Source organism: Artemia franciscana, chromosome 17 (assembly GCF_032884065.1).
Source record: "Artemia franciscana chromosome 17, ASM3288406v1, whole genome shotgun sequence".
Taxonomy (NCBI): domain Eukaryota; kingdom Metazoa; phylum Arthropoda; class Branchiopoda; order Anostraca; family Artemiidae; genus Artemia; species Artemia franciscana.
In genome coordinates this window covers 231,358-257,223 of record NC_088879.1, presented here as the reverse complement: position 1 = coordinate 257,223, position 25,866 = coordinate 231,358, and the positions used below count along the sequence as shown (strand labels likewise).

The following is a 25,866-nucleotide window of genomic DNA, read 5'->3' as shown; positions in this document are numbered from 1 at the left end:
GAGAAGGTGCGTCGACCAAATTTCTCCTCTTAGACTAATAATTGAGAAGTTTATGACTCACCAAAGCCCTTAGTTCTCAGTTTTATTGATTGTGAGCTAGCCTTTGATTCAGCTGATAGAAGGGCTTCAGTGAAGGTCCCACCTTTGTATGAAATAACAGATGAATACGGTATGTGACTAGTGCTATTTACGAGAATAACATTGCTGCGGTTACGAGAGGAATTGAGATTATTAGTTGCTTTTGTATTAATTTAGGAACTAAACAGTGTTGCACCCTGTTCCAATTAATATGGATCATTTTGATGGAATTTGTCCTAAGGACCACACAAAAGGCAATGGGTGAACACGGAATAAATTCGCGAAATAAACCTCTGCTAGACTTAGATTATGGTGACGCAAATGAATGAATTATAGAGGTTTTGCGAGTTTAGGGTGTAAGAATAAATTTGAAAATTCATATTGAGATGACTAAGTCGCTAAGACTAGGAATAAGTGAAGTTGAAGAGGTGGTGTTGGGTAACGAGAAGATCGATCAAGTGGATAGTTTCACTTACCTAGGTAGAATTACTTTTAAAAATGGGGGGTGTAGTCAAGGTGTCAAAAGTAAAACAGCCAAGGCCCATGTTGTTCCTATTCCTCGAAAAAAAAATTGGAAGAATAGGAAGATTTTTCTACAAACCAAGATTAGAATGTTGGAAGCTACAATGATGATGGCAGTCATGTATGAGCGCTTTGAAAAACGGAGGGGGATTTGCTAGATAATTTTCCAGAGAAATTGCCTGTAGATTGTTTTGGGTACCCGACTGACTGACTGTATTTCAAACAGTAAACTGTACAAAATATGTAGCTCAATTCCGCTTTCTTGTCCTATAATGAAAATAGGATGACAGATTGCCAAAGATTTTCCTTGTTGGCTAACCCTTTATGTTTAGCCAGTGTGGTCTTAGAATGTATCTATTAACCCTCTAATGCCAAATGAAACATGTTGCTCCTGTATGGGGTGGGAGTATGTCGTAACAAAAGGACATAGGAACTTCTTGGGAGGGTGTAAAGAGTTTGATTAGATTGGGGTGGACGCCGAGCGTACGTGGCTTTCTTGGCCTCAGGCAGCTTTGTGCTGCAATGAGTTGTTAGTATTAGTAGTAATAATTCATTCATGACTATCCAAAATAAGTCTGCCCCCTCCCTTTATCGTAGAGTCAGAGATCAGCACGCTTATGTTTGACTGTTATATCAAAATGCTTCGAGAATGGAAGGGCACGTTTAGGGGCATTTGATTGGCACAAAAATATGGAATTAAAAAACACTAAATGTTACGATTTTTACAGTGTTTCTGCTACTATTTCATTGATTTTACAACGACTTTTTACAGTATAAACCATTTGAGGCCAACATGGTTACGCATACTCCTCCTCTACCGACTTATTCCGATCTCTACTCTTAAATCCCTCCCGTAAATTTTGTGTTTCCTTTAAAGCTGTTCCATATCCCTTCCAGAGAACCTCAATTTTTGTTTGGCCTCTGGGAAAAAACTACTCTATTTATCTCGACTTTTTAAGACGTCCCTATCGCATACACATGTTTGACAATCATCATTATATTTTTGGCATCCTATTCTTAGTTGTATTATTTCTTTCTATTATAACAAAAAAAAAGCAAGAGCTAAGAGCTCATATGGCACTTGTGACGAGGTCGGAAGAGCCAAGAGCTCGTAAGGTATGAGCTCTAGCAAAACTCTAAGAATCAGTAGATCGCTTTAAAAGGAAAAACAGAGGCTTATTGCCGGTCGGGATTTAAAATAAGAGCTAAGAGTAACGAGGTCCTTCTAAATATCAAAATTCATTAAGATCCGATTACCCACTCGCAAGTTAAAAGTACCCCAATTTTTCTAATTTTTCCTCTCCGTTCAGCCCCCCGGATGTTCGAATAGGGGAAAACGACTTTATCAAGTCAATTTGTACAGCTCCCTGACACGCCTACCAATTTTCATCGTCCTAGCACGTCCAGAAGCACCAAACTCGCCAAAGCACTGAACCCTACCATCTAACTTCCCCAAAGAGAGCGGATCCAGTCCGGTTACGTCAGTCACTTATCTACGACATTTATAAGCATTTTCCAAAATTTCTGGTTTCCCCCTCCAGCTCCCCCCAATGTCAACAGATCTAGTCGGGATTTGAAACAAGAGCTCTGAGACATGAGTTCCTTCTAAATATCGAATTTCATTAAGATCCGGTCACCCGTTCTTAAGTTAAATAACAATATTTCTATAACTCAATGTTTCTAAATTTTCCAAATTAACAAACCCCCTTCTCCCCCAATGAGAATGGATCCGTATCAATTATATCAATGTCGTATCTATTATTTGTGCTTATTCTTCCCATCAAGTTTCATCCCGATTCATCTACTCTAAGCGTTTCCCAAGATTTCTGGTTTTCAAGATTTCTGTTTCCCCCCTCTAACCCTTTATGTCCCCGGATCCGATTCCAATTGGAAATGGGGCATCTGAGACATAAGATTATTCTATGTATCAAGTTTCATTGAGATCCGATCACCCATTCGTAAGATACCTTGATTTCACGTTTTCCAAGAATTCTCGCTTCCCCCTCCAACTCCCTTCAATGTCACCGGATCTGCTCGGGATTTAAAATGAGAGTTCTAAAGCACAAGATACTTCTAGATATCAAATTTCATCAAGATCTGATCACCCGTTCGTAAGTTACAAATACCTCATTTTTTCTATTTATTCCGAATTACTCCCCCCCTCCAACTCCACCAAAGAGAGCTGATCTGGTCTGGTTATGTCAGTCACCTATCTTGGACTTGTACTTACTCTTTCCACCAAGTTTCACCCTGATTTCTCCACTTTAAGCGTTTTCCAAGATTTTTACCCCCCCTCTAATGACACTAGACCCGGTCGGAATAAAAAATAAGAGATCTAAGTTTCGAGGTCCTTCTAAATATGAAATTTCATTAAGATACGATCACTCTTTCGCAAGTTAAAAATACCTCATTTTTTCTAATTTTTTAGAATTAACCTCCCGCCCTAACTACCCTAAAGAGAGCAGATCCGTTCCGGTTATGTCAATGCCGTATATAGGACTTGTGCTTATTTTTCCCATCAAGTTTCATCCCGATCCCTCCACTCTAAGCATTTTCCAAGAGTTTAGGTTCCGCCCCCTAACATCCCCTTCGCTGGATAAGGTTGAAATTTAATATAAGAGCTCTGGGACATCATATACTTCCAAATATCAAATTTCATTAAGATCCGATCGCTCCTTAGTAAGTTAAAAATACCTCCCTTTTCTAATTTTTTGGAATTAACCCTCCCCCCACTCCCCCAAAGAGAGCGGATCCGTCTCGGTTATTTCAATCACGTATATAGGACTTTTGCTTATTTTTCACACCAAGTTTCATCCCAAACCCTCCACTCTAAGCGTTTTCCAAGACTTTGGGTTCCCCCCTCAATACCCTCCAATGTCACCGGATCCAAGCGGAATTTAAAATAAGAGCTCTGAGACACGATATCCTTCCAAACTTCAAATTTCATTAAGATCCGATCTCTCCTTCGTAAGTTAAAAATACCTCATTTTTCTAATTTGTTGAGAATTACCCCCCCTTAACTCCCCCAAACAGAGCGGATCCGTTCCGGTTATGTCAATCACGTATCTAGGACTTGTGCTTATTTTCCCCACCAAGTTTCATCCCGATCCCTCCACTCTAAGCGTTTTCCAAGATTTTAGGTTCCCCCTCACTTCCTCTCAATGTCACCGGATCCAGTCAAGATTTAAAATAAGAGCTCTGAGACACGATATCCTTCCAAACTTCAAATTTCACTAAGATTCGATCACTCCTTCGTAACTTAAAAAAACCCTCATTTTTTCTAATTTTTCAGAACTTCCTCTCAATGTCACCGGATCCAGTCAAGATTTAAAATAAGAGCTCTGAGACACGATATCCTTCCAAACTTCAAATTTCACTAAGATTCGATCACTCCTTCGTAACTTAAAAAAACCCTCATTTTTTCTAATTTTTCAGAATTACCCCCCCCCCTCCCCCAAACAGAGCAGATCCGTTCCGGTTATGTCACTAACGTATATAGGACTCCTGCTTGTTTTCCCACTAAGTTTCATCCCGATCCCTCCACTCCAAGCGTTTTCCAAGATTTTAGGCCCCCCCTCCAACTCTCCCAATGTCACCGGATCTGGTCGGGATTTAAAATATGAGCTCTGAGACACTATATCCTTCCAAACATCAAATTTCATTAAGATCTCATCACCCGTACCTAAGTTAAAATTACTTCATTTTTTTCTATTTTCCCGAATTAACCGCCCCCCTCCCCCCAGATGGTCAAATCGGGAAAACGACTATTTCTAATTTGATTTGGTCTGGTCCCTGATACACCTTCCAAGTTTCATCGTCCTAGCTTGCCTGGAAGTGCCTGAAGTAGCAAAACCAGGACAGACCAACAGAATTTGCGATCGCTATATGTCACTTGGTTAAAACCAGGTGCCATAATGATAAACTTTGGTAAGGTATCTTTCACATCCTCACTGTACCCACAATCCTGATCAATAATGCTACCTTGATTGTTGACAGAAGACAGCCACTATCTGAGTCTTCACCCCCCCCCCCCTTCGTCCTTTAATGAATAGTATCGATTCTCCCATGATACCTGTTGCGTTGCTTTGAAAAACTGCATAGTTTTTAGCGTTACTGTAGAACTAGTGTACTATAACATGTTAATTTCATACAGATTGCTTGTAAGTTTGCGGTTGAATGCGCTATAGTACTGAATTATGGCCTCTGAGAATTGGCGATTCTATTATTATCATCTTTACGATATAAACCAATTGGCTGAGAAGGAATTTTTTTTCGATTATATATTAGCTGTATTCAGACCGTGGCAGAAAACGTTTTATGCCACGTTTTCGTGGCATAAAATAGTTGAATTTGCCATTTTGTTGTTAGGGTTTTTTTGTTACTTGAGAAGGCCACTAGGGAGGTAAATTTTCTCTTAAATTAGCTTTTCCTTGATGTCGTGTGACCATTGTCTCCACGCGATCACATTTGAAAAAAATATGCACCGTGACCATCATTCTTTGGGAAATGCTGGAATTTGTTTAACTATTATTTTTTTTAACAGTAGTTTGAGATTTTAAATCTGCCTCCGATACAGCAACCGATACTAGCAGCTTCAAACTTAACGCATTTAAACATTTGTAATCGGCATAAAAACTGTGTTCATGTATAATTTTTTATCCACTCTGTCCCCTAGACTTGTTTAATTTATTCTGTAATGGGGTTTCTAAAATTTATTTCTAAAATTACGCTGTGGCATCTCATGGTAGTGATTATTGACTGGTAGCTTTAAACTTAATGGGCTTTATATATTTGGAATCAGCATAAAAAGAAGATGCTTTTTGTGTATATATTTTAATTTTTTTTTATTTTTAGTTTTGTTTTGTGCCGGAAGGTAATGTGTTTCGCTTTTGCTGAGCTCGCGGGAAATTCTTATTACTGAAATCTTTTCTTTTCTGCAGGCATCCTTTCTATGCTGGGTGGCTCTTCTACTACCCCTGAGCCACCTTTAAATCTTCTGGCTGACTTTGCTGGTGGGGGTCTTCTTTGTAGCTTGGGTATCTTAATGGCACTGTTTGAAAGAACAAAAACTGGATTGGGTCAAATTATAGACGCAAGTATGTCAGAAGGAGCAGCCTATGTTGGATCTTGGCTTTACAAGTCTCGTGATTTGCCCGTTTGGGGTGAAAGCAGAGGAAAGACTTGGTAAGCCAGTTTGAGGTATATTAAATTTTATTATGTAAAAAAATACGACATTTGTTGGGAATGCTCTACTTTCAGGGATACCAGCTTTAACCACTATACTATAAAGGATACTATTTCATTATAAACTCAAGATGGTCTACACATGACCTTATCGTGATGTTTAGCTTAGCTTTGATACTGCCCATCCGTTTTTGATTCTGCTCAATGCTGCTATGCTGCAATGGTGGGAGCAGAAGAAGTATCTCATTAAGATTTTGTTTTGGACTATTATTGTTTCAAATAAGGCATATTGTTGAATCTCCTTTGAATATTTATTTGTCCATCAGTTCTTCAGATAAATGCCTGGTTAAACCAAAACGGTTATTTCACTGCTGAAATTTTTAGCTCTAAGGAAGACATCCAACCTAAGCACAGAGGACAAATGGGCTGGGTGGGCGGTACGATGGCTGACCCGCCTTTGGTCGGCTCATCATTCTTGCATAAAGGTATTTTATGTCTTTGGGGTGAAGGGGGGAGGGGATGATATCGAAAAAATTAGAAAAGAAAATGCCACCAGCTTCCAGCAGATTCATTGGAGGTTCTTCGGCTCTTTGCCAGAAGAGATCCATATTTCAATGTAAGTACAGCAAATATATTGAAGTAAATGAATGACAATATTCAGTTCTAGTGGACAGCTACAGTTACTATAACGGAGAAAAGCAATAGGCAAGTCTTTTGTCTTTACTTGCAAATTATTTTTTGAGTATTTTGAAACAATATGTGGTTGGGTGTAAATCAGGATACACAAACCAATTTGTATATAATAATGAACATTATTTTAAATATTTCACAATTTCTAAAAAGTATTCGACTTTGATTTTATCTAGGTGCTGGTACTTGTACAATATTAACGAGTACGTCTCCTGTGGAAAGTATTGATATCTTAGTCCATATTTTGCTTAAATTGAATTTTTTTAAAAGAAGATAAAAAAATCATAACCGACTTCACAGCCTTTACCATCACCATTGCCTCAAAGGTAGAAACCCGCAATACCTGGTAGTATATCTCTGTTGAGTTAGAATTGATAGTATACTGTAGTTATTACTTTTTTTCTCAACTGAGCTTTCGTTTTTGTAGATTCTTTGTATTTCCATCACTTGCTTTACGTTTATTTGTTCTAAATTGGTACTTACCAATCGTGACTTTGCCCACCCTTGGCTCTTTTGTGGCTGCTTTGTTCTTTTAGTGGCTGTTCTTCCTTGTTACTGGACACTCGTGTACGCTTTTATGTGTGTTTTGATAGACTTTTATTTACTTAGTGTTTTTTTTTAGCTACTTTAGACGACTTTAAACTTTCAAAGACATTTTGAATCTTCCTGCACTTAAAATTTTTCAAGGGCACTTAGTATAGATAACAAATTGGAAAGGTGTTTTTGCAACATTTTTTGCAAGATTCTATGTGTCACGCAATTACTTGATCTTGTCCCAGTAATCTTGACAATTAAATTCCCCTTTCTTTCTCTCTCTCTTTTTCTCTTGCTCACCCCCTATGCCTGTTGCTGATAATTTGTCTTATATTTTTATTTTTATTGGTTGGAATAAAAGTTTATTTGTGTGTTTTTTCGAAAACATTATTTTCAAAAATCAAAGAGTAAAAAATTCCAAGATAAAGAGCAAAATAAACGATATAACGGCCAGTAGATGGAAACGACAAACTAAACAACGAACATTTCGTCTGTATAAAACAGGGTGTCTTCAGTTCTAAATATGGAAGTAAGTAAGTACTAGAACTAAAAATAAAATCTAAAATAATATGTAAAATTAAAATGAATAAAAACTGAAAAAAATAAGGAACAAACGGGTACCTTTATATGCAATTAATACTACTGTGATTGAACACCAGAGTATTTCCATAAACAGTTACCAGTGACTTTAGTGAAAACCATAGCACCGGGACAAAAAATTATGAATAAATATGAAATTAGTTATTTTGCTGTGAAATTATCTTTTTGTTGCCATCCAATGCCGCAATTCTTCCTGGTCTTCTATTTACTTGGGTTTCCTGGTGATTTTGCAAGCCATTGTTATCATTATTAACTACGGGTTAATTTTTAAGAACAATGTCATAAATTAAGTCAGTATTTAAATTTCCCATATCTCTGTTTAAAGAAAGATTATTATTATTATTTTTTTTTTTTATTTCAATGGCTTTCCTAGCCTATTGCGTTAAGTCTCTATCGTGAGAAATAATTTTAGCCTCCTCAAATTGTACGTTATGATCAGAGTTGTAAAAAATTTGCTCCGCCAAAGCTGGAACTAAATTTTCAATAGTTTATGTAAATTTTAGAGCCTTATCGGTTGAACTAAGAGGCTTAATAAACTGTTCCACAAACTATTGGTCGGTTCGGCCAATGCAAATTTTCCACAAGAAAAAGGAATTCTATAAACGCCTCTCCCTAAATTGCTACAAATATTTTCCAAATATAGAAACAGGCGGCTTTGCGCCTCTAGAATTTGCGCTTTTTTGAAAAAAAAAATGACCGTATATTGTCAGTTTAATTGACATATACTGATATTTATTCCTTAAAGTTTTAATAATTTTGTTTATGAAAGTAAAAAAGTGAACACATTTCAAATGTATTCTTTTTTCAATAAAGCGCTAATTATGTTCTGGCCTTGACCCAGCATGGGGGTTGTCTGCCTTACGTATGCTATTTTTTGCTCGTTTTGAGTTTGGCTGGGCTATTTATTGTAATTTCTGTTTGTTTTGAGTTTCATTTACTTATTGATAGTGATTTGTGGTAGATATACGCTTGGAATATTATTTGACTTAATTTCTGCTCATATTTGGCTTAACGGAGCTATTTACTTTTCTTTGAAAAACCTGTTTTGTGGAAAAAATGTTTAAATCTCTTTCTGTTCATTTTTTATCTACATATTCTTTTCATAGAAAAAAAATGTTTTATATCTTTTCAGTTTTTTTCGAAAAGACTACATGGTTTGGGTTGCTATTTGTATGCTGGAAAAAATTTTCAACATTTTTTAATCCTAAAAAGTTTGATTAAAAACAGTAGTTTTTAATTTAATTTTATAACTCCTGAAGTTGACTCAAAAAAGAAATTTAATATTATTCCCCAAAGATTCTATTTATGCACTTTGACAACCTGGATACACTTACACTGTTTTATTTATTCAAGTTGTAAGAGTAGAAGTAGTAAAAGTAGTAGCCCCAAAAGCTTCAACTCAATGCCCCCAGTCGTTCTCGATATATTGCTAAGGTGTATTATTGGCAACCAAAAATACAATGCCTTTGATTTAGTTTAAAGCAACATTTCGCTTTAAAGCATAATACGTCAATTGCATAATTGTTGGGGGGTTAACATGCCCAATATCCCTAAAGACTTAGCTGTCGCACTGTTGTACTCTGCTGTGCAAAATGGCTGTCTCAACATTTTGACTGGATCTGTTTGGAAAATGAATGTGCTTAGAGGGGTACTGCCTATGATATTGCTTGTCTGCCCTTTTGAAAACCTGTATGCATGTAGTATTTCCATTTAATTGAAACTCCTCCTAAACGATGTCTAAAATTTTCACCTCAATACCCTTAGCGTCATTAGTTACTGTAACTGTAATGGTAGTATTAAAAGTATACACATAGTGCTTTTTGGTTAGCTAAAAATCCCCCACAACTTACCCTTAAAAGTCTAGCATAAAAATATAAGTTGTTCTTCAGATATTGGTTTGTCACCTTTTTGAAAGTCTACATGCTTATAGTTTGTTTTAATTTAGTTTAACATCCTTCTAAATATTCCTTGAAAGTTTCACCTTAATACCCTTAGCTTATACAGTAACAATAGTAGTAGCAGGATTAGTAACAGTCTGTGCATAACGCCTTTGGTTTCTTCAATATCCTCTTCAACATACGCTGCAAGTTTCAGCTTAATACCGTCAACCATTCCTGAAGCGTTTCTGATGCGTCCGCTTGATAATCTGTGTGTGCATAGTGCGTTCCGAATTACTTCCATACCATTTCCATATATTCTAATTTTTTTCCTTAATATAGGCTGCTTATTTTTAATAGCAGCAGTAGAAGTGGTAGCAGTAGAATTAATTTTAGTAGCTTAAGCTTTAGCAGCAGTAGTAGTAGTAACGTCAGTAGTTGCAGTATGAGTATAAGTAGTAGCATTAGGATGCAAATATTTTCTTTTGGTTAGTTCAACATCCCTCACAACAAGCCCAGTTAGTTTCAACTTCACACGCTGAAGGATATTGATAAGATACTGCTATTACACCCTTTTGACAACCTGCATACAGAAGTTTACCTCCCCCCTTAAAATTCCTTAGAAATATACCCTTCGTACCCTTAGGCATAGTTATAATAGTAGTCACAGTATTATATATTGACATTACTAGTAATAGTATTGAATAGCGGTAGTGCTACTAGCAGCAGTTATATTGCTTATGCTTTTGAAATTTTTGTCTCAATACTTTTTACCTTGCAATTAATTGCAATAGAAGTAGTAGTGGTAGCAGTGGTAAATGTAGCAGTGACAGCAGTATTAGTAATAGTGTGCACATATTGCCGTTTGGTGAGATGATCCTCCCCTTTAAGCATTTTCTGAAAGTTTCAACTTAATGCCCAATAAATTCTTTGGATACGTCATTTTGACAATTTGCATGCACATGTTGTCTTTTGAATTAGTTAAAATTTCCTATCAATACTGTAAATGGAGTAGTCTGGTAGTAGTTGGAGTGGTAGTTGTAGTAGTATTGGTAGCATGCAAATATTGCCTTTTTGATCATATCCCTTCCTGAAATTTCCAAATTAATATACTCAGTTATTCCTGTGTTACACCCCTTAGCAATCCTTTTACACGTAGCTTGTTTTGTTTTAGTTCAACTCTCCCCTCAACATTCTCTGAAAGGCTTACCTGAATGCCTTTCGTCCTCTTGGAAAGTAAAGTTCAAATATACATACCTTTCTCAATAACATGTAGTAGGTGTAATCAATGAACGAATTGCCTAACTTTCAGCCCTTGTCCTGAGGACTGTGGGGAGGTTGACATCCCCAAAGACATAATTACTCGACCTTTCAACAAGGTTGTACAAAACACCTCTTTTAAAATTTCGATCGGATATGTTGGGGAACGATAGATTGGAGGGGATTACCCTCCATTCATTTTTGACTCTTAAAAAAGGTGCTTATACTTCCGACTTCCAATCAAATGAGCTCCATCTAATCCAAAGTTTATGTGACCACCCGTTCCATAAGAACCTTATGTGCCCCGGAGCATAACTTACAACCCTTGCCCATCGGCTTTTGGGGATTATGTTCACCCTAAAGGCATTGTTATATGATTTTTTGGCTATTGGTGACAAAATGGCTGTCTCATAATTTCTATTGAATGCGTTTCGGGAAAAAGGGATGTCAGGAAGGAGGGGGGGGGGGCTAGTTGCTCTCCATCATCTTTGGCTCATAAAAAGAAACTAGAATTATACATTTCCAATCAAAAGAGCCTCTTCTAAAGTTAACACGACCACCCGTTCCATAAAAACCTTACATGTCCCTGGGGCATAACTTACAACCCTTACCCCCACACTCTAGGGGATTCTGTCAACCCCAAAGGTTTTATTATATAATTTTTGGACTATTTTTGGACAAATGGTTATCTCAAATTTTCGATCAGATGTATTTGTGGAAAGTACGACGTAGGGGAAGAGGATGGCTGCCCTCTGGTCTCTTTTTCTCATAAAAAGGCACTTGAACATCTGACTTCCAATCAAATGAGTCCTCTCGGAGTTTTTACGACCACCCTTTCCATAAAAACCTTAAATGCCCCTGGGGCATAACTTAAACTCCTTGCGCTGATGACTGTAGGGGGTTGTCATCCTCAAGATGTAATTTTCAGACCTTTCAAGTACGCTGAACAAAATGGCTATCTCAAATTTTTATTAGATAGCGTTTTGGGAATTGACGGGCATGGGGGGGGGGCGCTTGTTGCCCTACAATCACTTTCGAGTATAGCGTATTAGCCCTTTCAGTTTTCATTGAATGATAATTTTTCGAAGTTTCTATGACAACAAATGGCCATCTCAAAATTTCTACCACGTGCATTTCGCGAAAATACGAGTTGTCGGGGGATATCGACCCTCCGATCACTTTGAATCTTAAGAAGGGCAATAGAATTTCTGATTACCAATCCAGTGAGCCCCTTCAGAAATTTACGTGACCTCCTTTTCTATAAGACCTCATGCCCCAGGGCATAACTTACAACCCTTTTCCTGAGGGCTTGGAGGGGGTTTTCGTCCCTAAAAACATAATTTCTGGACTTTTCTACTGTGTTGGACAAAATGGCTGTCTTAAAATTGTGATTGGATGTGGTTGGGGAAATGGTGGGCATGGGAGGGGGGTTAATTCCCCTCCTATCACTTTGGACTATTAAAAAGGGCACCAGCCCTTTCGATTTCCAATCGAATGAGCCCTTTTTGAAGTTTTAGAAGATCTTTCATACGAAGACCTTCAGACGAACATATCGAAGATCTTTCATGCGAAGTGCCCTGGTCTAAAACAAACGAAAAAAATAATAATTATAATAATAATACATTGTGCCCACATCACTGTTTACTTAGGCAGCGTTATTGCGCTGTCCACTTACCCTACTCCTTTTATTTCTGTTTTAAAGGAGTGTTTTACAAATAGATGTTTGGTTTACCGAGGAGACTTCCTCTTAGTCCTCTATTGACAGACCACAAGAGAAGTTTTTCAAAGAAAAGTAAAGAGCTCCATTAATCTAAGAATAAACAAATAGAGTCAAATAATCTTCCAAGGGTAAAACTACCACAAGTCACTATCAATGAATAAAAGAAACTCAAAATGAACAGAAATTACAATAAATAGCCGAATCAAACTCAAAACAAGAAAAAATTAACATGTGTAGGGCTGATAATCGTAGGGCCTTCTCAAGACCAGAATGCAATTTGCGCTTTTCTGAAAAAAAAACAAAAACAAAAAACAAATGACCATTTACTGTCAGTTAAATTGGCAAATACTGACAATTCTTTCTTAAGGTTTTGATAATTTCTATTTATGTAAGCAAGAAAGGTGGAAATTATTTCAAACGTGCTTTGTTTTCAGTAAACGCAAATTTTTTTGCGGATAAGCTCATGGAGGACGTCGTTAGAATTTAGAAGCACGGATTTGAAACCTTAAACGTTTTTCTTGGTCATTTAAATAGCTTTGATAAAAAAAAGTTGAATTTCAAGTAAATAATAAGCTGCCATCTCTTCATATTTTGTCAATTAAAAAAGACAACCGTTTGCTTGTTTCTATATACAGAAAACCTACATATAACGATTGTTATCTAAATTTTCATTCGTGTCTCATGGTCTTAATGAAAAGAAGTGTTGTTCTTTCATTAGTTGACAGGGTTTTTAGAATTTATTCCCTGAAGTATTCTGATTCAGAATGATTGTATTTAAGAGACATTTTATTTTGTAATGGTTATCCAATTAAATTCGTAAATGAAATAAGGGAAAATAGACACAGTACTACAATAGACATAATAACAAAATAAACGAAGTACTACAGTCTTCCCGAAAAGAATAAGACAAATGGTTGTACCATTGATTAGCTTTCTTATTTCTGGAAAGGATCGGACTCGTAGTAATTTAGGGATTTACTGGTTTTAATAGCATTTTTCTTGCATTCCCTTCATAAACACTATTTAAGTGTTCATAGCATTCTTTGTTCGTGTGGAAAATTTTAATTGGCCGAACCTACCAATAGTTTGTGGAACTGTCTACTGAGCATTGTAATTCAATCGAAAAGGCTTTAAAATTTGGAAAGCAGCTTTGCCAGAAAATATTTTGAACCACCATTTAGCCAGAAAACATTTTGATCATCACGTACAATTTGAGGGGGCCATAGCCATTTCTAACGATAGGGGCTTAACACAACCGGCTAGAGAAGCCAATGAAGTAAAAGAAAATATTTTTGCTAATCTTTCTATAGAGACACGGTAAATTAAATATTGTCTTAATTTATGCCAATATTCTTGAAAATGAACTGTAGTTAATAATAGTAATATGGTCTTGCAAAATCACGAGGGGATTAAAATACAAATCAAGAAGAAATTGTAGCATTGATTGTCAACAAAAAAGATTATTTCACAACGAATAATTAATTTCGAAAGTATAACTGTTCAAAATAGGGATGAAACCTTTTAATCGATAGTGAACAGATATAAAATTTTTAATTGAATATTTCGAACAAAAATACAGTGTTCATCATCAACAGTAACAGTTTTACTGTTGATGATGAACACTGTACATGTGTTCGAAATATCTAATTAAAAATTTTATATCTGTTCACTATCGATTAAAAGGTTTCATCCCTATTTTTAACTGGTATAATTTCGTCATGGAAAGGCAGTGTGGTCTTCGAAGTTATTTAAATAATTAATTTCGTATCCATTTTCTAATGTGTGTTCACTGAAATTACTCCTAATTGTTTATGGAAATACTTTTTGGTGTTGAATTGCAGTAGTATTAATTTTTAATATATATTGGTTTGTTTATTTTCTTTATTGTTTCTAGTATTAGAATTCATTTATTTTAACATGAATTTTAGATTTAGTTCTTTTAGCTTCTTCCAAATTTAGCGCTGAAGACGCCTTCAGCGCTAAATATTCGTCTGTAACTTTGTCTGTTCCTTCTACTTGCCGTAGTCCCATGTGTTTTGTTCTTCTTCTTGGGGCTTTCTCTCTCTTTGTTTTGTTATGACTGGCCTCTTTGGCTTTAGATCTTTTATTAATCTTAATGAACTTATGTAATATTTATGTTATGCTTTATACAGGCGGAATATTCGTCTGTAACTTTGTCCGTTCCTTCTACTTGCCATAGTCCCATGTGTTTTGTTCTTCTTCTTCTTGAGGCTTTCTCTCTCTTTGTTTTGTTATGACTGGCCTGTTTGGGTTTAGATCTTTTATTAATCTTAATGAGCTTATGTTAGTTCTCTTAACATTATTTTTTCTTTTTCATCTTTAAAATATCATTTACATTTACAGGTTTGATGGGGGAACTCATTTCTACGGAGTATATGAGACTAAAGACAATAAGTTCATGTCTGTTGGTGCTATTGAAGGGCAGTTTTATAAATTATTTCTTGAGAAACTTGATTTGAATCCAAATGACTGGCCTCAATTTTCAGAGTCTCCGGAAGTCCGGCGAAGAGAACTCGCAAACATATTTAAAACAAAAAATCAGGATGAGTGGACACAACTTTTTAATGGTAATACATTTTTTTCAGCTCATAGGTTATTAATTGAGCCTCAACAAGGATATTGAGGCTATTGGATGCAATAAGCCTCCATAAGGATATCTTTACTTTGGGTAGTCTTAAATGCTATATCGATTAAATTCATTTTTCTTGCTTTTAGGGGGCTTTGAATAGATTGTGATGGAGGAGGAGCGAGGGAAAGCCATGTTGACCTCAGGTGGTTTGGTGCTGCAGTAAGTTCTTAGTAGTAGCATTTCGATCGATCAATTTTTCGCGTTGCACCTCTCTGAAAACAAGGACTAATCACAAAGTTTTGGTCAAAATGTCTGGTTGTGGAGCGGCTAATAATTTTTTTAGATGCCGCAACGTTTATAAGGCGACTAAAGCTTCTTAAAGCATTTGGTGTACTCAAACACAACATCAAATAACAAAAAGCGTTTTAATTTCCTCTTTGTTTTTCACAGACCTGATCCATTTAGTTTTTGAAAGAATCATTTGCACGTATATTACATGCTACATTTTAAAGAAAGGATGCAAAATATTTTTCCTGTTTTTTTTTTTCGTTTTTTGATTAGTATTTGTTCAATTACTTTATAGTCCGGTAAATCTACGAAAAAAGGCCAAAACTTGGCATTTGAGCTACGGAAATGTTTGTGGCACCAAAACGTTCAGGAACTTTGCTTAATATAATATGCTCGAAATTGTTTGAAATCACCTCTTTAGAAATTCTCCTTCTTTAGGGAAAAGGGAAGAAATTTAGAATTTAAATTTCTGCACCATTCTGGATTGAAAGGTGGTTTCGTTTTAATTACAATCCAGGGGGACAGAAAATGTAAACAGAATTGAAAATTTCCTTATGTAGTACCTCATTTGCACCCTAAGCGAGCTCAAAAGGGGTAGAAATAGCTTTTTAGGTATGTTTTAATCCGACCTCCATTTGATTGAAATTTCATCCAGATTCAAAATTCAAAGAATCAGTTCAGATTCAAAATTGAATCTGAACTGATGATTCTTCACTTTTATTCAGAATCTAGTTTCTTCAAGAGCCCTTCGCCCCTTCAAAAATTTCCCCTCATCCCTAATTTAAATTCAGCAATTAGTGACCGCTACCTTAACTTTAACCCCCGCACAAATATAGACTGCGCCATCTAGCGTCATCTGAAAAGTAGACAATGGACTAAGATTACTATACTTGATGCTAACAGTCAATCTCTAAAATAGTTAAACGTATTCCATCCCGAATAGAACGCGCGTAGGTGATGTTGGAAGACAGACTCAGATAAGAGCTCATTTTCAAGGAGATATAAAGGTGATTCAGTTTCATTTTTTAAAGCAGTTACCTAGTTTTAGAACTTGTTAGTGATTACATTAAAAAAAGCTTTTTGATTGAAAGTAAGAAGCAACATTAACACTTAAAACAAACAGAAATTCTTTCATTTATGAGGGGGTTGCCCCATCCTCAACCCTCGTTCTTTACGGTAAAGTCTCAACTTCAAAAACACTTTTCATTCGAATTTAACATCCCTTGTGTTTGAGGAGTATTTCTAAAAGAAAGACTTACTTTTCCTACCTGAAATCCCACACTGTCTTCTCATAAAAAAAGTACCTAGTGCGGCTAGTCTTATCCACCCCGAACGCTTACCGCGTACGTCTGTTGCTACAAAGTGCCACTAAGTGCGTGTTTATTCTCAGTTGATGACATGTTTGCGTCCAGCGGCAGCTCTAATACCTGAAGACTGGGGCTTAAAACTTTCATCAAACGGTCAAATACGCATTATGACTTATATATCCCCTGATCCTGAAAGCATTCTCAAACTGATTTACGGCAACAGTAAAGGAGAATGCGATAGCCTTCGATGACTTGCAAAAGGAGTAACTTTTTCTGCACTATTGCTTGTTGCCAGTGCCATGGAACAAGCTGCCTCAATATTTTTTGAATTATTGTTATCTCGATGACCAAAATGATTAAGCCAAATTTTGTGTTTTATTCAGTAGCTTTTTATTCAAAATGAAGCTCTGATTGTTTCAGAGTCATAGTAATCGAAAATGAAGTTGTGATTGAAGTGTTTCTGTTTGCTCATTTTCCCTTCATTTTCTACTTTTCATGTTTCTTTTACAATAATAACTGAACTTGTCAAATCCGAATTGCTTTGTCAAGCAATCTTCTGATGTCTCGTCACATCTCCCAGTACTATAGGGTGAGAGTGGGGTGAAAAAACAATAGGAAAAGTCAACACAGACCTTAAACGGAATTTGAAGAAAATATTCTGTTCAGATTTGCACTTTTTAGCCCTGAAAAAAAGCAAAAACTTCCAGCCAAAAATACCGTTGTAAGTAATGTCCCCACACCTCTCAAGTCAGGTCGAGGGTAATAGAGAGACCCAATGTCAGTTCGAACTCGATTTCAGGGGTGCGAAATTGCCGTCAAAAACCGTTCAACTCAATAGTAGGCCAATAGTAAAAAAGGGTGTTTTCACCCCTGACCTGGCTTAGGGTGGAAATGGGATAGTAATGGATGGAATATTCCATTTTGGATGCCATTTAGTTAATAGGAAAGATCTTTCAATCGAGAAAATATTTTATAAATTAGAATCCGAGATTTTCTCCATCTTTTCCCGGATGTGGGGTATTTGTGCACGAGCGATTTTGAGTGATTTTGGATATGCTATTAAGCAAACTTTTTTGAATATTTTGGTGCTATAAACATTTTCATTGCTCAAATGCTGGGTCAAAACTGTATTTTTCCTGTACTTTCAGACAGCTTTAAACTTCCAGTATTTTTTGAATTCTCCCTGCAACTAGAATTTTTTTTTTTTTACGGACACTAGGTGTAGATGAATTGAAAAAGTGTTTTCTCAACTCTTTTATAGCAAGATTCCCCCTGCGATCAATTGCTTGATCTTATCCTTGTAATCTTAGCAATATATATGTGGCAAATGTATGGGGGAACCAGTCAGTACGACTGGCGACAGTTCCCCTGGAACAGCATTGCAATATAAGATTAAAAATACCGGTAAAGGTGCAGAATAGCAGCTCTTTAGAAGGAGCCATGTTCCAGAAGGAGGATAATTTTATGCTCTTTTTTTATGGTCAGTAACCGTTTGTGACTATTCCCGTCTCCCCTGATAGTCCATATATAGCCCTAGGCTATATGTCAACCTAAAAAAAAAACAATGAAACTCTGACATTATTAATTTACAATGGCACACATTATATTTATATTAGGCAGAGTATAATATTTCCTTTCATCATTATTGGCAGCTTTAATTCATTTAAAATTGTGGTTTTTATCCAATACTCAACGCAATCATTCAGGCTAAACTGAATATCTTTGATTCTACATAGCAAATACTCATCAATCAGTTCGTGGTAACGACCTGTAAATAAGGAGTGACTCGGCCCAATAGTAACCGAAACTCTAAAGATGGAATTTTGATATCAGTAGATACATATTCACTTGAGTTATCCGTGCATATATGTAGTGTTGACATTTCCGCTGCATTTGATTCAGTAATCCAGTCTGCAGTGTTCCACACCTTGCTAGATGCCGTTGTGAACGCCCATAGTAGCTATGTTATCATTTTGATACTCTAATAGCAATATAAGAGTGAAACTTGGGCTTCAAAAACTCAGTGAGCCAGTTAAACTAAAGACTTCGATGAGGACTTCGACAAGGTTCCGTCCTAAGTCCGATATTATTTAGCGCATTGACGTACTGCAGGATAATTTAGATGAGCTTGTATCTGGTGATAGCGCTATTGATCTACAAGTTAATGGTCAGAAAACTGAATTTCTGGTTTTCAGCTCTGCGAAACAAGAGGCACCAGCACCAACTCTATCCGTAGATGGTGCTATTATCGCACCTTCTTCTTCGCTCAAATATTTAGGTCTTCTGTACGGCCGAGATAAGAAAACTACAAGAACTCTTTGCCTTGATACCCTTGTGTCTAACCTGCGAGTGAGCTATGCTAAACTAGCCCCGCTGAAGTATTCTTACATTCGACAAATTTTGGCGAGGATGTACAGAGCAGTTGCATTACCACATGTCCTTTACCTTTCCCTGCTTTGGGAATGGTTCACAGAAACAGAGAGACTAAAAGTTAGGTCCGCGTTTTGTAGATATTTGAAGTTTTTGATTCGCATACCGCTATTCGAGAGAAACTCCTTTCTTTTCAATAAGTATCAAATTCCAGATCCCGTGAAGCTGTGGCAGAACAGGAAACTAATGCTAGAAAAGGTGCCCTTGAGTACCTTTATGATTTCCTGCCGTTGCACGTCATATATGAGCTATGAACGTATGTAGTGAATGTAATCTAATCGTTTAATCTTGAAGTATTGTTTTCCGCCTTTTTCTTTTTCCTTTTTTTCCTTTATACTCCGTCAATGTTGTTGTTCTGATGGTGGGCTAAAATAAACTATCTATCTATCTATCTATTATCTCCTTTTGGTTCATAGGTGGAGCCGGAAACATCTTGTTGAATCAAGTTTTATCGATACTGCTGTCATAAAATACGTAGTTGGACTTGCATGTGTATCACGTGCGTATGCAGGAACTTATTTTAGAAGACCATTTTAAGAATACCATTTTAGAATACCATTTTCGAGGGTTAACACAGAAATGATGCCGGAAATAACAGTTTTTCTTGAATTATTGCGTTACTTTTATGCTTTTAAGTCGAGCTTATGAGAAACACTTAGATATAAGCATTAGCGATAGGTAACTAACATATGATGAGTTACACATTATTAAAATACTACAAATGTCAGGGTGACTTTTTAGATTAAAGTGATGAAAAAAGACTAGTTTCATATTTTCGTTTTTAGAAAATAAAATAAATTCAAACATTTCTATGTTTCGGGTAAAAATGCTTATTATTTACATTTGGCTTTTTTTTTCTTTCTCGTAACAACAGATAAATTTATACCACACAACCGTTATCACAGAGAATTTTGATCTCTCATATTCCGTTTCGAAAAGAACAGTGTCGTTTCGAGTAAATAGTGGTAAATAGTTACTGATCATGTTATGTGATTAAAGTCAGTGGTAATAACGTCACTTCTTAAGATTAAATGTTGTTTCTTTGTCTTTTAGATAAACCATCAAAATGTATTTGTTACGGCTTTTAGGGATATACTGCTAAACACACACACACAGATATATACTTAATTTTGATATATATTACAAACAGAAAATGTAGTGTTTTTGTGCGTTTTTTTAGTTGTCCATAACAAGTAATTCTTATGCTTTTGCTTACGTGCAAATAGTAAGAACTAAGGATAATTAATTTAAATATATAAATGTAAGCATAACTTTGGCTTTAAATGATTTTGTAGAAAACTTTTTTTCTGTTGTGCAATCTCTTTTGTTACTGAAAGGGGCTCAAGTTATTTTATTTTCGTTTGAGGGTTTTCGATGTTGGAAATTTCAATGCTGAGATTCAATTTTACGTCCTTTTTTAATTTCCTTAAATTTTGTTATCGTAAATACATATCAATGTTCAGGTCAGTCTAAATGAAAGCTACTGCTTTCAAAGTTGTATTCACGGGACGTAATCGTCACAAGAGTATTTCTGAAAATTGATTTTTAAATTTGGATTATATGGGTCGTGGTTCGGTCATCATCAAGTTGCAGCTACTAGTGCGACTATCATAATATCATTTTCTTTTGGGGTCCCACATAATTTGATTTTGGGGAAGTTTATTAGAATGGTATTATTTTGTTTCTTCTTCATGCCATTTAGTATACAAGGAAATAACTCTCTTGCAGAAATTGACGAAACTTTTATACAATCTTGGAAAGTTTTGAATCTTCTATCTCTTGTAGTTTTTGGGCTACAAACCACGCTTCTTCAGCTGCTTCAGCTGTGCAACTGCTTTGCACGAAGCAAAATTCTTTACTAGGCCAATAAAATCACATCTTGTTCCTTGTTTTTTTCAGACGGTTCAGAGTACAACCTCTTTTTTTTCACAATAAACTGCCCGTCTAGATGGTATTTCTTTTCATTTAATCAAAACTGAAGAAAATTCCATCATGCGCAACATCAGGTACATCAGCCTGTCTTCAACTACATCGGAAGATAGAAAAAAGGATAGATTCGCGAGTTTATCACAAATGGAGAGCCAAAACTACACCTTAAAAGAATGCGTCAAGACTTATAAGATCCTCTGTCTGCTTTAACGACATAGTCTTGGATGTCAAAATCCATTACAATGTCAACAACAAAATTACGTTTGTTTGTCCATGCTGAATCTTGTTGTATCTTGCACTATATACAATAATTTTTTTGGTTTTAACCGCGTTTGAGTTATCATACTGACCAGGATAATCGTGATCTGAGTTTAGAATACTACCAATTGACATTTGGAATATTTTATCGGTAATGCTACCAATTTTTTCGTTTGTGGCATATCGTAGGCAGCGCAATACTGCTGCTTAAATAAAGAACGGTGTTGGCTTAGTGTTTTTCACTTTTGTTTATTTTGTTGGTCTTAGACAAGGGCATATGGTATCAAAACACTTATATGAAACTTCAAAAAGGGCTCATTCGATTGGGAATTGGAAGAGCTAGTGCCCTTTTTAATAGTTGAAAGTGACTGGAGGGCAACTACCCCCTCCCACGCCCAGTACTTCCCCAAACACGTCCAATCAAAATTTCGAGATAGTCGTTTTGTTCAACGTAGTTAGAGGTCTGGAAATTATGTCTTTGAGGATGACACCGCCCCTCCCCACAGCCCTCAGGACAAGGGTTGCAAGTTATGCCCCTGAGGCATATAAAGTTCTTATAGAAAGTATTGTCGAAGAAACTTCAAAAAAGGCTCATTCGATTGGAATTTGAAAAGACTAGTGTCCTTTTAATAGTCGAAAGTGACCGGAGGGCGAATGTCCCCCCCCCTATTATCTCCCCAAACACTTCCGATCAAGATTTTCAAACATCCATTTTGTTCCACGTAGTTTTAAGGTCTGGAAAGTATTTCTTTGAAGATGGTATCTCCCCCATAGCCCTTAGGACAAGGGTTTTAAGTTAGGCCCTTGGGTTATATAAAGTTATTATAGAAGATGTTGTCGTAGAAACTTCAAAAAGGGCTCATTTGTTTGGAAGTTGAGAGGGCTCGTTCCTTTTTTATTAGTTGAAACCCCCCTCCCTCCTCCCTCAATCCCCCCTCCCTCCTTGCCCGTTATTTTCCCAAACAATTCCAATCAAAATTTTGAGATAGCCAGTTGTTCAACGTAGTTGAAACTCTGGAAATAATGTCTTTGAGGAGGATGACGGTTCCCCCCTCCAGCCCTCAGGACAAGGGTTGTAAGTTATGCCTTGAGGGAAGGTTTTTATAGAATGCGTGCTCATATAAGCTTCGAAGTGCTCATTGGATTGATAATCAGAAGCTCTAATGCTCTTTTTAAGAGTCAAAGTGATCGGAGGACAGCTAACCCCCCCCCCCCACACACACACACATGCACATGTCCCATTGTCCCAAATGCGTCTAATAGAAATTTTGAGATAGCTATTATATTCAAAATAGTCTAAATATCATATAACCTGGGACCTGGAAGTAAGGGTCGTGAGTTGTGCCCTGGGCGCATTTTAGGTTTTGTGGAAGTGATGGTTGTATAAATTTTAGAGGAGACTCGTTTGGTTGAAAATTTAAAGTTTTACCTCCCTTTTAAGAGTTAAAAGGGATGGAGGGCAGGTAGCCCACCACCTTTCTTCACCAACAAATCTGACCAAAATTGTGAGATTGTGATTTTGCACAATAGTCCAAAGAACATATAACAGTGCCTCTAGGGTTGACGCATCCACCAAATACCCTAGAGATTACGTTGTAAGTCATGCCTTGGGGACATATAAGGTTTTCATGGAATGGATGGTCGTATGAACTTCAGATGGGACTCGTTTGATTTGAAATTGGAAGCTATAGTGCTCTTTTTAAGAGGCGAAAGGGATTTGAGAGCAACCAGCCCCCTCCCTCCACGCTCATCATTTCCCTTAAGATATCCAATCAAAATTTGGAGGTAACAATTTTGTTCATTGTAATTGAAGGGCCCGAAAATTATGTCTTTGAAGAAGACACTCTTGCCCCCATAGCTCTCAAGGCAAAGGCTGTAAGTTATGCCCCAGGGGTATATAAGGTAGTTATAGACGTATATACTTCGGAGGGACACATTAGATTGATAATCTGAAATGTTAGTGCCCTTTTTAAGAATCAAAGTGATCAGAGGGCAGCTATTACCCCCAACACACACACAAACGCGTCATGTATTCCCTAGATGCATCCAGTAAATATTTTGAGACAGTCCTTATATTCAAAATGATTCAAAAATCATAACAAGCTTTTGGGGTTGATAGAAACCACCAGGACCTTCAGGCGAGAGTTGTAAGTAATGCCCGGGGTATTTAAGGTTTTTATGGAATGTATTTATTAAGGTTTTTAGGGAAGGGTTTAAATTCAGAAGAGGCTCATTTGCTTAAAAATTGGAATTTCCTGTTCCTTTTCAAGCATCAAAAGTGATGGTGGTCATTTACCCGCCCCCTCCATGACAACCCCTCTTCACCAAACGCATCTAATTGAAATTATGAGATAGCTATTTTGTTCAAAATAGTCCAAAGAACATATAATAATGCCTATAGAGTTGATATAAGCCCCCAGTGCTCTGAGGACAGGGTTGCAAGTTATGACATGAGGACATATGGGTTTTTTATTGAATTAGGGATGGTATAAACCTCAAATGGGGCTCATTTGATTTGAAATTTGAATGTATAGTGCCCTTATTGAGAGTCAAAGTGATTTGAGAGCACCCCCCCCCCTTTGCACTCATTATTTCCCTTAACATATCTAATCAAAATTTCAAGTTACCACTTTTTTCATCGTAGTTGAAGGGTCTGGAAATTATGTCTATGAGGAAGAAATCCTCCCTCTGCCTCCTGCAGCTCGTAGGGCAAGAGCTATAAGTTATGCCTTGGGGGCATATAAGGTTCTTATAGAAATGGTGGTATTATATGCTTTGGAGGGATTCATGGGATTGGTAATCTGGAGTTGGGCCATACAACCCAAAGAGGAAAAAAAATATTTTCCTCAAATATAGTTTTAGGAGCAAGTGAGCCTCAAATAAGACAAAATATTGAAGAAACAAGTCCGGATCTACTGATTCGTGATGTCCTTTTTTCATGTTTAGTTTGAACATTTTCTGTGTGTTGTTTTATGGCACTTGGTATTAACCAAGTGACATATAGCAGTCGCAAATTCTGTCGGTCTCTCTGTCCCGGTTTTGCTACTTTAGGCACTTTCAGGTAAGCGAGGACGATGAAATTTGGCAGGCGTATCAGAGACCGGACCAGATTAAATTAGAAATAGTCATTTTTGTGGTTTGACCATCTGGGGGGGGGATTGGGGGGTCGGTTAATTCGGAAAAAATAGAAAAAATGAAGTATTTTTAACTTACGAACGGGTGATCAGATCTTAATGAAATTTGATATCTAGAAGGATCTTGTACTTTAGATCTCTCATTTAAAATCTAGACCAGATCCGTCGACATTGAATGGAGTAGGAGGGGGAAACCGAAATTCTTGGAAAACGTGAAAATCGAGGTATCTTACGAATGAGTGATCGGATTATAATGAAACTTGATATATAGAAGAATTTTATGTCTCAGATGCTCCATTTTCAATTCGAATCGGATCCGGGAACATAGAGGGTTGGAGGGAGGAAACAGAAATCTTGGAAACTGGAAATTTTGGAAAACCCTTAGAGTGGAGAGATCGGGATGAAACTTGATGGGAAGAATAAGCACAAGCTATAGATACGAGATTGACATAATTGGTACGGATCCATTCTCTTTGAGGGAGCTGGGGGTTGTTAATTTGGAAAAATCAGAAAAATTTAGGTATTTTTAACTTAAGAATGGGTGACCGGATCTTAATGATATTTGATATTTAGAAGGAACTCATGTCTCAGAGCTCTTATTTTAAATCCCGACCGGCATTAAGCCTTTGATTTTCATTTTAAAGCAATGTATTGATTCTTAGAATTTTGCTAGAGCTCATACCATATGAGCTCTTGGCTCTTTCGACCTCGTCACAAGTGCCATAAGAGCTCTTAGCTCTTGTTCAAATTTTCATTGTTTATGTTAGTGGATTCTTTCTTTCTCTATGCTTGTCACATAAGGGTGAAATATTAGTACAATTTTACTCCTCTTTCTTCCGACTGAGGAACAGACCCGTTGTTCCTCTCAAGATTTGTTCTTTGTTGTTATCGTAGTCCAGTTTGACCTCAGATCTTTTATAAGTAAATAGTAGAAGTAGAACAGCAAAGAATTGAATATTTCTCTTGCAGATACTATAACACCTTGGTTGAATCCTGCCTGTTTTAATAAAAATTAGGGGAAAAATTCGCTCCTGTATAAGTGAACTTGTATCCCAATCAACTTGTGACATGCAAGAACGTATTTTTTTTAATATATAAGAAACTTTTTTTAGTTTTATTAAAAGGAAAAGTCAAATACAAAATAGTATATATGATTTTATACGGAGATACTTTGAAGAGGGAAATTACTGGTTCTGAAGATTGCCGAACAATCTTGAAGAAGCGACCATATTTGACTTCGTCGAAACTCTGGTCCTAGCAGCACGCTATCCCACGTCCTGGTTTTGCTTGCTATTTCCCTTTAAGTTGTAGAATATTCTAAGTTATTCGGGTAAAAACATTCACTAAATTTGTGCTCATTAAACCAGGACCAGACAAGCACGTATTGCCATTTCGTGTCATTTTTAAATATTTATGAATCCAGTTCTTCTAGTAGCGCGAAAATCCGCTTTTGGGTCTTGTCAAT

At 36.6% G+C, this 25,866-nt stretch overlaps 1 protein-coding gene across 5 annotated transcripts in view; it reads left to right on the top strand.

Moving 5' to 3' along the window:
- LOC136037651 (alpha-methylacyl-CoA racemase-like) overlaps positions 1–25,866 on the top strand; it is a 48,493-nt gene that overhangs the window by 21,833 nt on the left and 794 nt on the right. For all 5 annotated transcript variants that reach the window (XM_065720366.1, XM_065720370.1, XM_065720365.1 and 2 more), the window contains 2 exons: positions 5,541–5,784; positions 14,830–15,053. In XM_065720366.1, the coding sequence (XP_065576438.1) occupies positions 5,541–5,784; positions 14,830–15,053 (468 nt within the window). The remainder of the gene's footprint in view (positions 1–5,540; positions 5,785–14,829; positions 15,054–25,866) is intronic.